Source organism: Aotus nancymaae, unplaced genomic scaffold (genome assembly GCF_030222135.1).
Source record: "Aotus nancymaae isolate 86718 unplaced genomic scaffold, 86718_ANA_hifiasm-v0.15.2.pri h1tg000018l, whole genome shotgun sequence".
Taxonomy (NCBI): domain Eukaryota; kingdom Metazoa; phylum Chordata; class Mammalia; order Primates; family Aotidae; genus Aotus; species Aotus nancymaae.
This window is the reverse complement of record NW_026988430.1, coordinates 23,058,563-23,071,634: the sequence shown is the minus strand read 5'-3', so window position 1 is coordinate 23,071,634 and position 13,072 is coordinate 23,058,563. Positions and strand designations below refer to the sequence as shown.

Genomic DNA, 13,072 nt, shown 5'->3' with positions numbered 1-13,072 from the left:
CATAATCACGCTTGAGCCACCGTGCCCAGCTAAAAAGACTTCTTAAACAGAACACAAAAAGTACTATTCACAAAAGAAAATATTGATGCCTCTGATTACATTAAGAACTGGCCAGGCACAGTGGCTCATGCCTGTACGCCTGCAATCCCAGTACTTTGGGAGGCTGAGGTAGGAGAATCACTTGAGCTCAGGAACTTGAGATCAGCCTGGGCCAACATTGTGAGACCTCGTCATACTGAAATAAAAAAAAAAATTAGCCAGGTGTGCTGGCACATGTCTGTAGTCCCAGCTACTTAGGGGGCTGAGGCAGGAGGATCACTTGAGCCCAGGAGGTTGAGGCTGCTGTGAGCCCTGATCTGTACAGAATAAGATCCTGTCTCAAAAAAAAAAAAAATTAAGAACTTTTGTTTTATAAAAGGCTCCATTAGGAAACAAGCAATAGAGTAAGAGAAGACATCTGCAGGGCATGTGACCAACGAAGGGTCTGTCAGATTCATATCACATAAAGAACTTCTATAAGTCAATAAGAAAATGACAAATCAATATAAAAAATGGGTAAGCGTTTTAACAGGAACTTCATAAGACGATGGCCATGGCTTCTTATTTTGATTTTGTAGTAGCCCTGAAATGGAAATCCAAATGTTCCAAATGTTCCAAATATTTATTAACAGTGGAATGGTCTCAGATGTAATGGTTTCAAAAAAATAAAAACATTTAAAAAAGGAAAAAAACAAAACAGTGGAATGGATAATGACATCCTAATCAAACATATGGCAGTGATATGCAACATCACAGATTTCACCATTAATGTTCACCAATAAGCCAGACACATAAAAATATATATTGTATAACTTAATCTGATTAAGTTCAAAAACAGGTAAACCTGACCCATGATGTTAAAGTTAGGAGAAGGTAGGGGGAGGAATGAGTGGGCAGTAATTGCACAAACAGTTTAAAATAACTACTTTTGCCTACACATGACACTCTACTGTCACACCTCTTACTACTGACTTCAATATCAAAAAAAGCACCTTTAGCAAAATGTTCCAGATGATTTTTGGATGATTCCTGAATATCCTTAGCAACTTATCCCATTTAAGTCTATTTTATTTTATATTTTACTATTTATTTTATTTATTTTTCTGAGATGGAGTCTTGTTCTGACGCCCAGGCTGGACTGCAGTGGCGCAATCTCAGCTCACGGCAGCCTCCACCTCCCAGGTTCAAGTGATTCTCCTTCTGCCTCAGTCTCCTGAGTAGCTGGGACTTATCCTTGGCTAATTTTTTTTTTTTTTTTGTATTTTTTAGTAGAGATGGGGTTTCACCATACTAGCCAGGCTGGTCTAGAACTCCTGACCTCAAGCGATCCACCAACCTTGGCCTCCCAAAGTGCTGGAATTACAGGTATTAGCCACTGCACCCAGCCCCATTTAAGCCTTTAATAACATTTTCCTTATACAACATATAAGACATGCTGACATGTTGATTTGTCATCAACTGACTAAAGAAAATTTAAATGTAACATACCAATTGCTATAGATCGCAAATAAAGTTTCTCAGCATTTTCATACTGATTCATGTCATAATTATATAAAGAAGCCAGATGTCCCACTGAAAGGGCTACTTCATAATCTTCTTGACCAAGAAGTTGTTCTTTAATCTGAATTGCTTTGATGTGCATTTCTTCAGCTTCCTGAAAAACAATTATGCTGAATCAATCATTACACTTTTTCTCATCTTAACAGTTCTTACTCAATGAGCAAGACTGATCTAAATGCCAAAGACATCTTATGAATGCCATGAGGTAATCAGATCAAAGAACATACTATGTTATTCCAAAAACTGCCTATGGGAAGCATTACAGATTTTTTGGAAACTGCAGATAAACTGATGACAGCAATATTATCCTATGCCAAAAGTAACAAGTGAAAACTTACCCTGGTAATAAAAAATTGTTAGAAGAAATTAACAACAAAGAAGAAATTTGCAAAATTAAATATAAGAAACTGTTAGAAGAAATTAACAAAATATTCTAAAATAATAATTACTTCCTTTGGGTAACACAGTTAACAGTCCAAATTTTAGTTGAATCTTCTTTACAAGCTCTATATCATAATATGTTAATTTACATGGGCATACACTTCATTTCATTTTTTGGAATTTTGACAATTTTTATTTCCCTCAACAAACTAAACTCAAGCGAATTGAGGGATATAAAAGGTGTGCTTTTCAGGTAAGGCAGACCTTTCACTCATTCCTTGCTGTGATCCCAAAATTAGTAATATTAAGAATGTATAGGCTGGATGCAGTGGCTCATGCCTGTAATCCCAACTGTTTGGGAGGTCGAGGCAGGCAGATTGCTTGAGCCCAGGAGATCGAGATCAGTCTACACAATAGGGCAAGACCCTGTCTCTACAAACAATACAAAAATTAGCCGGCGTGGTGGTGTGTGCCTGTACTCCCAGCACTTGGTAGGCTCAGGTGAAAGGATCACCTGATCCCAGGGAGGTTGAGGCTGCAGTGAGCCGTGATCACACCACTGTACTGTACAGCCTGGGCAAGAGTAAGACCTTATATTAAAAAAAAAAAAAAAAAAGGAATTTATAACTCGAAATTCTAAAAGACATTAAAGTTAGTCGTATTTATTACTACAATTAATAATACTTGTTGCAATATCTGACATTTCTTGTATACCTACCATGTGCCAGGCATTCTGCTAAGAGCTATATGTACGTAGTATATACTAAGAATTATATATCAATAATTATATACTAAGAACTATGTTTGAAGTCAAGTATAGCAATCATATTTGTCTTTTTTATTTAAAATTTTTTTCTTATCTCAGGCACTACTTTTGTATATTAATCTTTTTTTTTTTTTTTGAGATGAACTCTCACTCTGTCACCTAAGTTGGAGTGCAGATCCTGGCTCACTACAATTTCCACTTCCCAAGTTCAAGCAATTCTCCTGTCTCAGCCTCCCCAGTAGCTGGGATGACAGGCGCATGCTACCACACCTGGCTAATTTTTGTATTTTTAGTAGAGATGGGGTTTCACCATGTTGGCCAGGCTAGTCTTGAACTTCTGACCTCAAGTGATCCGCCCGCCTCGGCCTCCCAAAGTGCTGGGATTACAGATGTGAGCCACTGCGCCTGGCCTCGTATATTAATCCTTTCGGTTTGACATGTTTCCTAATTGTTCATGGCCTTGATTTTTTTCTTTTTCTTTTTTTTTTTGAAACAGGCTCTCACTCTGTCACCTAGGCTGGAGTGCAGTGGTGTGATCATAGCTCATTGCAGCCTCAACCTCTTGGGCTCAAGTCATTCTCTTGCCTCAGCCTCTGGAGAAGCTGGGACTACAGGTGTAAGCCACCATGTCTGGCTAATTTTTTGTTTTTTGTAGAGACAGAATTTCCCTATATTGACCAGGCTAGTCTTGAACTCCTGGCTTCAGGTGTTCCTCCTACTCTGGCCTCCAAAAATGCTGGAATTACAGGCATGAGCCACTGTGCCTGGCCCATTGTCCTGATACTTATATTTTGACTATTTTTTGTTTGTTCTAGAGATAGGGTCTCACTTTGTCACCTAGGCCAGAGTGCAGTGGTGTAATCATAGCCACTGCAGTCTCAACCTCTTGGGCTCAAGCCATCCTCCTGCCTTAGTCTTCCAAGTAGCTAGAAAGACAGGCAAGTGCCACCACACCTAGCTAATTTTTGTAGAGACAGGGTCTCCCTATGTTGCCCAGGCTGGTCTGAAACTCCTGGTCTTAAGGGACCCTCCCATCTCAGCCTCCCAAAGTGCCAGGATTATAGGAATGAGCCACTGTGCTTGTCCTTTGTTGTTTTATACTGGCTATTTTCTCATTTCTTTGTGGAAAAGGTCAGTATATAATTTATTTGAGCTTACTTAAGATTTATTATTTAAGATTCTACTTTATTACTTAAGATTAAAAGAGAGAAAAACATAGTAAAACATGTTTCTACCTTAAATTTTCTCATTGACTGATAAAGTCTTCCAAGGTTTCCATAGTGCTTTGCAGTCTGTACGTTAAATTCCCCAAAAGCTTTTTTAGCTAGTTGGAGTGAAGACAGGTGCAAATCATGAGCTTCTTGAAGTAGCCTCTGTTCAGTTTCCTTATTATGACAGTCAATTGCAATCTCCTCTAAAATAAGTGCTAAATAAAGAAGGCAATAAATTAGTGTACTTCAAACCCGTCTACCAAAGCTAATCAGGACATCCAAACTTAAGTAATATAAATGTTTACTGAATATATTTATATGTGATTATGGTTTGGAACTGGTCAAGATGAAAGAATTCCACTTTCACAAAAAAGTATTTTTGGCAGTCATTCTATTTTGCACAGTATAATAAATTCAAATTTAAGAAAAACAATGGTATAAACTATTTTGCAGAATTAGCTTCCAGTTTAATAGACTGCTATACTTTGCTGATGTGAATTTGTTTTTTAAATTAAATGCAGGGACAAGGCAAGTTTTTAAAAGTTATGAAACTGTGTCAAGGAGTACCTTAGCACTTTGAACATTTTGAAACCACACTTTATAAAACATAACCTTTAACCAAACACAGCTAAAACAACTGGTTTCCTCCTACTCATCTGACCAACCATATCAGGAAAGAAGACATTTCAATTTCAAAGCTGCATTCAAGACTTTCAAACTCCATCTAAAGTCTTAAGAATATACATATTCTTTTACCAGATAATTTGATTTCTTGGAAAACTGTCTATGTACACAAAGGTAAGAAAAAGAGATTTATTTCACTGTAGCATTTTTAAAAAAGAAAAGGTTAAAAACAATTATGAGAGTCAAATAATAATGGTAAAGTTAAATACATTAGAAAAAAGGACATATGTAGAGACATGAAAACATGTTTGTAATATATTAAGTGAAACAATCAATTATAAAACTAAAAAAAAATCATTCATTTAGTTATCTTATTTGAAGTAAGAGAAGTCTAAAATAATATTCACCAAAATGTTGACTGAAGATTGGTGGGATTTTAAGGCAATTTATTTTTTCTCTTTTCTATCTAATTTTTTAACTTCTGACATTAATCATGCATTACTTGTGTTAACTTAAGAAAAGCAAACCTAGAGAGAGAAAAAACTCAGTTCCAGAATTAAGGTAGAGCATATCCCACATGCACGGAATTACCACATAGGTGACCCAATTATGTTAGCAAAATAAATGCATTACCTGAGAAAGCCTTCGTGGTAATCAGAAGGAAAGTTAAAATAAGAAATGGAAGATAGGGGTATTTGGCAAGAGCCTTGCAACATTCAGGTTAACATGATATGAAGCTCAGGATAAGAATCCTGCACTATAAAGCTGAAGCTATGAAACCCATCTTCTATCCACGTTGTGTGGAAACATTTGTGTTATTCTTCCATTCAATCCTCAAAAAAAAACTAATGCATGCATGATTGAATTACAAAAGGGAGAGAGAAAAGAAAGAAATTCTGGCTTTTAACAATTTTTTTTTTTTTTTTGGAGACAGAGACTCATTCTGTAGCCCAGGCTGGAGTGCAGTGGCATGATCTCTGCTCACTGCAACTTCCGCCTCCTGGGTTCAAGCAATTCTCCTACCTCAGCCTCCCCAGTAGCTGGGATTACAGGTGCCCGCCTCCATGCCCAGCTAATTTTTATATTTTTAGTAGAGACAGGGTTTCACCATGCTGGCCAGGCTGGTCTCAAACTTCTGACCCTCAGGTGATCCACGTGCCTTGGCCTCCCAAAGTGCTGGGATTACAGGCATAAGCCACCATGCCCAGCCTATTAACAATGTTTTATGAGAGATGCAAACAGTCTTTCATTATGAACTACCGGAAATCCTTAAGTAGACTTGTGGTAAAATGGCTATTTAGTAATATGTAGACACAGTCAATCCTGTGAGAAAATCCTCCAACCCTCTGAGAAAATAAACAAATACCTCTATTTTATACCATGTATCATCTACTTAAAAATATCTGAGACTAGATTGCAAAGGATACCTTTCACCCTCTTTGAAGAAGCCAAAAGAAGATGATCTTCAGGTAGGATGTGGGTAATGATACCAATAGCTCTTTCTGCATGAAATCTGTAATACAGATAAATATAGTCTGGCATTTCTTTTTAGTTACAAATGATTTAGGAATTTTAAAAATCACAGTCTGTAATATAATATTCATAGAAAGTACTTCTAAAACTATCTGTGGTAAAGGTCCAGCTTTTTGTTTTAAATTTCCAATCTGTTGTAGACTGAACTTTTAATACCCAACAGAGACTCCCATATCCCTCAGAATGAAAGAGGAAGTCCGTATTATAGCCTACAAGACTCTACATGATCTTTCAGCCTGCTACTTCCCTGACCTCATCTCCTGCCATTCTCATACCAATCCTCTCCTTCCCCTTCAGCCACACAGGCGTAGCAGTTTCCTGAATATGTGGAGCACGTTCTCGCCCTGGCTTTACCTCTCTGCAATGCTCTTCCCCTGAACATTCTCACGGCTTGCTCCCCACTGAACAGGTCTTTCCAGAATAGACCATAAAAAAGGCCCTAAAAAAATTTACCATTGGCCGGGCGCGGTGGCTCACGCCTGTAATCCCAGCACTTTGGGAGGCCGAGGCGGGTGGATCACGAGGTCAAGAGATCGAGACCATCCTGGTCAACATGGTGAAACCCCATGTCTACTAAAAATACAAAAAATTAGCTGGGCATGGTGGCGCGTGCCTGTAATCCCAGCTACTCAGGAGGCTGAGGCAGGAGAATTGCCTGAACCCAGGAGGCGGAGGTTGCAGTGAGCCGAGATCACGCCATTGCACTCCAGTTTGGGTAACAAGAGCGAAACTCCGTCTCAAAAAAAAAAAAAAAAAAAAAAAAAATTTACCATTGGCTGGGTGCAGTGGCGCATGCCTGTAATTCTAGCACTTCGGGAGGCTGAGGTGGGTGGATCACTTGAGGTCAGGAGTTTGAGACCAGCCTGGCCAACATGGTGAAACCTCATCTCTACTAAAAAAAATACAAAAAATTAGCCAGGTGTGGTAGCGCACACCTGTAATCCCAGCTACTCGGGAGGCTGAGGCAGGAGAATTGCTTGAACCCAGAAGGCAGAAGTCACAATGAGCTGAGACTGTGCCATTGCATGCCAACCTGGGTGACAGAGACTGTCTCAAAAAAAAAAAAAATACCATCACTCTCTCAAATCTTACCCTATTTTATTCTTCTTTACAACACGTATTCTTGCCTGACAAGTTTAGTTGTTTATGGCCCATATCACCAAACAGAAGATAAGCTATTTCTCTGTTTTATTGTCAGCTCCTTTCAGACAACTCCAAGCCTCCTCGCTCCCATCTTCCAGGTAACCACTAGTTTTCTCAAATCTGTCTTCCAATTTATTTTCTCTTTTGTTGTAACTAATCTGCTGATTTTTTTTTTTTTTTTTTTTTTTTTTGAGACAGGATCCCGCTCTGTCCTCCAGGCTGGAGTACAGTGGTGAAATGGTTCAATCATGGCTCACCACAGCCTCAAACTCCTGGGCTCAGGTGATCCTCCCACCTCAGCCTCCCAAACACCTGGGTTTACAGGCGTACGTACACTGCCATGCCCAACTAATATTTTGTATTTTTTTGTAAAGATGGGGATCTGCTATGTGACCCAGGCTGGTCTCAAACTCCTGGGCTCAAGTGATCCACACACCTTGGCCTCCTAAAGTGCTGGGAGTACAGGTGTGGGCCACCGTACTAAAAACACAAAAATTAGCCAGGCATGGTGGTGCGTGCCTGTAATTCCAGCTACACAGGTGGCTGAGACAGGAGAATTGCTTGAATCTGGGAGGTGGAGGTTGCAGTGAGCCCTCACACTACTGCACTCCAGCCTGGGCAACAGAGTGAGACTACGTCTCAAAAAAACGAACAAACAAACAAACAAACAAAAAAACGTCCATTTTCTTTACTGTCCTCCAAAATATTCTTGATTCTTTCTTTTATGTTAGGGTCAGTAAACTTTTTCTGTAGAGGGCTAGACAGTAAATATTTTAGGCTGTGTCAGCCACACATTCTCTGTTGCAACTATTGAACTCTGCTGCTGCAGTGTGAAAGAAGCTATAGAAAACACATGAATGAATGAGCATGGTTATGTTCCGGTAAAACTTAAAACTTTAATTTATTTGCAGGCCTAGTTCACCAACCTATTTTGTATCTTCAATTACATAAAGAACACATACGTTATAGCATCAACCAAAAAAAAGTTCTGTTAACTGAAGTTTTCAGGATTCTAATCCTGTTCATTACATCTGCTGACTCAGGAGATTATTTACTTAGGTTTTGTAATTTTTTTTTTCCTGAAACGGAGTCTCACTGTGTCACCCAGGCTGGAGTGCAGTGGCGCAATCTTGGCTCACTGTAACCTCCACCTCCTGGGTTCAAGCAATTCTCCTGCCTCAGTCTACCGAGTATCTGAGACTACAGGTGTGTGCCACCATGCCTGGCTAATTTTTTGTATTTTTAGTAAAGATGGGGTTTCACCATGCTAGCCAGGATGGTCTCGATCTCCTGACCTCATGATCTGCCCGCCTCAGCCTCCCAAAGTGCTGTGATTACAGGTGTTAAGTTACCGCACCCAGCCATATTTTGTGATTTTTAATGGTGAGTTCATTTCAGGTAAAGCTTTGTCTATTAAATGTCTATATAGTTTGGGTTGACAGATAAGTATTTCCAAGTTTTGCATTTTCTCCCACAAGGAATCCCAGAAGAACCAGCAGCCCCAAAGTGCTTTTTAGTATTTTTCTGTTTGGAGATTAGAATGCATTATCCCTAAACTCAAGAGTGGTATAGGTACAGAATTAAAAGTTTTGTGAGGCTTCTTTTTGGGTTCAACTGTGACCCCAAGCTCAGATAGCCAACTTTCCCTGTCAGCTATTAATTAGATAGACGTCCAACTGTCCTTTCCCTGGGGTTGTAGTCTTGACTTTGCTTGTGAGGGTTTTAGTTCTAACTCCCAGCCTCCTATAGGCTGTTTCTTAAACCAAGGTTACAGAAATCTCTAAACTTTCCCACCATCCCAAAGCAGTTATACCACAGGCCATACTTAACCCTTTGAATTTTACTGTTCATTATTGGCCCTCGAGGGATTTCCCCCTCACTCTTGCAAGCTCAGTTATACATTTAAAAAGATGACTGTTATATTTTATTTAGTATTTCTACGTGTTCTGATCAGAAAGTCTTTAGGTTATTAGTTTGCTACTGTATTACTCAAAAATTATTGAAGGAAATACTCAAAAGATAAGTCATATTCTCCATGAAAATACACAAGTCTCAATATTAAATCACATAAAGGCTAAATTAATAACCTATAAATTATGATTTTATTTATTTATTTTTGGAGATAGGGTCTCACTCTGTTGCCCAGGCTGGAATGCAGTGGTGTGAATATGGCTCACTGCATCCTTGACCTCTTGAGCTCAAGCAATTCTCCTGCCTCAGCCTCCAGAGCAGCTGGGACCACAGGCATGAACCAAAACATCCAGCTAATTTTTTTTTTTTTGAGACAGAGTTTCACTCTTGTTGCCCAGGCTGGAGTGCAATGGTACGATCTTGGCTCACCACAACCTACGCCTCCTGGGTTCAAGCAATTCTCCTCTCTCCTGAGTAGCTGGGATTACAGGCATGTGCCACCATGCCTGGCTAATTTTGTATTGTTAGTAGAGAAGAGGTTTCTGCATGTTGGTCAGGCTGATCTCGAACTCCCAACCTCAGGTGATCCGCCCGCCTCAGCCTCCCAAAGTGCTGGGATTACAGGCATGAGCCACCGCACCTGGCCACATCCAGCTAATTTTTAAAATTTTCTGAGTAGACAGCGTCTCGAATCCTTGGGCTCAAGCAATCTTTACACCTCAGCCTCCCACGGTTCTGCACCTGACAAATGGTATGATTTTAAATGACTTCAAGAACATTTTAGGCATTCTGTTAAAGTTCCAGGAAGACAAATTCAATCTATAAAGTACATCAAGTACTATTATTAATATCATAATAGTTCCCTAATGGGAAAAAACAAACAAAAACAGTATGTCCTCCTTCAGAGAAAAGGAATGTGGAACTTACAGTGCATTGTCAAATTTCCCAGAGCTATACTGGTGGACATATGAAGAGTAAGCCAAATCTTCATGAGCCGTTGCTACATGGATATTTTTGCCACCAAACACTGACTGTCGAATGTCAAGGGCTGCCTGAAAGAATCATAAAAATATTTGTCAATACTGTAGAAAATACCATCTAGTTAAATTAAACATCCTAGTAATTTAAATATATATTCTATATACCTAACACCATAAAATTTTGAAGGCAAAGAAGTCCTGCTGTATTTAAATCTCAGAACATGAAAGTCACCTAGAAGGCCTGAATTTCTGAAGACAGAGTTTGACTTAAAATGCAATGGTTTAATAATAATCATCATTCCTATGTCTTGATTCTCAAGACATAGGGAATGTTTTTCTCTATGTCCTTCTTCAAAAGTGAACCTTAAAATCAAGTATGCCTCGTCTGGAGCAATGGCATAATACATTATTTACTGAGAATGAGTAAGAAAGGCCTAAAATAATTATTATCAGCCATCCTTGTTATTACGAAGGCAGCTTTAGTGACATTTGCTAAATCAACAACAAAGACAATACATTACATGAGTAAATACAAAATGGAAAACTACTCCCAAATATGAGCTTGCAACCCAACCAACAATTCCTTTCCTGAATGATTCTCTTTAATTCCCAAAACATTAACGTCTAGGTCTTCTAGGTAATACTTAATAAAATAATGATGCAGCCTATATTGGTGGGTGGGGTTGGTGTCAAAGAGTCATTTTTAGAGGGTAATTTATACACCACAAACAAATACAAGTCAGCAAATCAATATAGGTTGAAAGAAGAAAGGGTAACCATTAACATACCTGATAAATTGCAACAGACTGACAGATATTATCTACATTGAGTAAGTAGAACCCATAATCCAGCAGTGTATCGGAATATTTTGGATGTTTGGATCCAAAATGATCCCTATAGAAAGAAATAAAATTATTAGGATATAAAGTACACAGACAATTTAAAAGGATATTTTTAACAATAATCACCTACCGTGCCAAATACACTGCATGTTTAATTAACTGTTCTGCCTTCTTAAATTCACGTTTTACTACACAAGCCTAAAGATAAAGTGAAAAACTGTTAACTCTCAAACAGTTCATTAGTGTGCTAAAATAAGTAGAGTTTATATATTCTGGCTATAATAGTTAATAAGAAAAAAACCCTCCAAACACAAATACGAAGGTTCTATTTGTAATTTCTTTCCTTCCAAGTACTTAAAAATCCTATTACAAACAGATTTGTATATAAGCTGGGAAAATTATAAAGTTTAAAATTTTAACAGTCATTCTTGGTACAAATCTGTCATAACAAAGTCACCTAACAAAGCTGGTATACTCCCATCATTCCCTATCATTAAAATAAAACAATGGGGGCAGAATTTACCACAGTATTTTCTAAGGTCCTTATATCCCAGTCCTGGAGTGGCTTTCAACAACCTTTTGTCATTTTCATTTAATAATTTTTAAATGCACAGAATTTCAAGTTTTCCTATTATTTCTTTTCTTAAGAGATAATTTTATGCTGCCAGGCTGGACCTGAACTCCTGGCTACAGGCACGTGCCATTGTGCATAGCTCCCAATTATTTCTTAAAATATTTTGAACCATGAGTATAGCTAGTCATTTTTTAAAACTCTAAATACAATTTGCATATAGAAATATATCTTGCATAAATATTATGCTGTCTTGATATTAAATGAATATTCAATTATTTCAATTAATTAAAAAGAATATCCCTGTTCTAGCTCTGATAACTTGAATATTTATGCTTCTTACTTACTCTAAAAATGACTGACTTAATAAATTTCACAGAAATCTTGGACTATCCCAGATCCATAATTTTGGAATCTTCTAGTTGAATTTCCATAAGTAAAATCAATCAAAATGAAATATTAAAATCTGAGAAACTTCTGGGTAGAAGAGTGTATCTGAAAAGTGCATTAATGCTTTAGGGCCTCACTGCACCAAAGCAGTAGTTTTAAAATACTACTAAATGTCCTCAAAGAGTTAATGCAGGCCAAGTGTGGTGGCTCACAACTGTAATCCTAGCACTTTTGGAGGCCTGGGTGGGAGAATCACTTGAGACCAGCCTGGCAACATAGTGAGATCCTGTCTTTATTTAAAATAAAATAAAAATTTAAAAGATTTAATGCATTTATTTACAGAATAAGAAAAAGAGAGAAAAATCAAGTAAGGATTGCCTAGCAGGTCAATCCCTTTGTCATAGGATTGCAGTCTTACAGCAAGCTGCCTTGTGTGAGACTGCAATCCTATGACAAAGAGATTTAACACCAGGCTCTCCTTTAGCAGAAAAGTGACCAAAGTTCACAGTATTTTGGCATAAGGAATTCAGGTTGCTATAAATATTTAAGAAAAACAAAAACAAACTTAAGCCAGCATAGCACCCAAATACTACTTTGATCGGTACTTTAGTATGCTAAAACAATTATCGAAATATATTCTTTCACTGGTTTTCTTAAAGAAAAATTAGCTAAAAATCTATGTGTGATAGTTTTAGTTAGAAACCAGATTTCTAAAAATGAGCACAGAAGCTTATAAAACAGACCTATGTGTATGGAGTGTACAAATAACTAAAATGTTAAATAATAGGTTAATTAAAAGAAACTTGAAGCCTGATAAATCCTATAATTCATTGAATAATTTTAACATTATGTTTACCTTAGAAGCTTGTCTTAAAACATCCACCACAACTTTCACTGGTAAGCCTGCTGTAATTTCTTTCATTGCCTCAATGCACCATTTGTATGCCTAAAAAAATCATTATTTATAGAAGAGACACAACTGTGGTAAATCAAATCGACAATATTTAACAAAATGACTGCAAAATTTTTCTACAAGCTTTTAAGTACTTAAATAAGAATACACACAAAATTTACAGTTAAATTTTTCTGAGGCTAAACTTTCTTCAAAGTATAAACCTGTT

General features: G+C 37.7%; 1 protein-coding gene across 3 annotated transcripts in view; it reads right to left on the bottom strand.

The window, feature by feature from the left end:
- The window catches only part of APPBP2 (amyloid beta precursor protein binding protein 2), a 72,120-nt gene that overhangs the window by 6,227 nt on the left and 52,821 nt on the right, over window positions 1-13,072 (bottom strand). For all 3 annotated transcript variants that reach the window (XR_010343347.1, XM_064378437.1, XM_064378436.1), the window contains 7 exons: window positions 12,808-12,897; window positions 11,121-11,188; window positions 10,937-11,042; window positions 10,096-10,220; window positions 6,009-6,094; window positions 3,982-4,172; window positions 1,528-1,693 (listed from right to left, as the gene is read on the bottom strand). Coding sequence is in view for 2 of the 3 variants with exons in the window: in XM_064378437.1 (XP_064234507.1) it covers window positions 1,528-1,693; window positions 3,982-4,172; window positions 6,009-6,094; window positions 10,096-10,220; window positions 10,937-11,042; window positions 11,121-11,188; window positions 12,808-12,897 (832 nt within the window). In the remaining variant the exon portion in view is untranslated. The remainder of the gene's footprint in view (window positions 1-1,527; window positions 1,694-3,981; window positions 4,173-6,008; window positions 6,095-10,095; window positions 10,221-10,936; window positions 11,043-11,120; window positions 11,189-12,807; window positions 12,898-13,072) is intronic.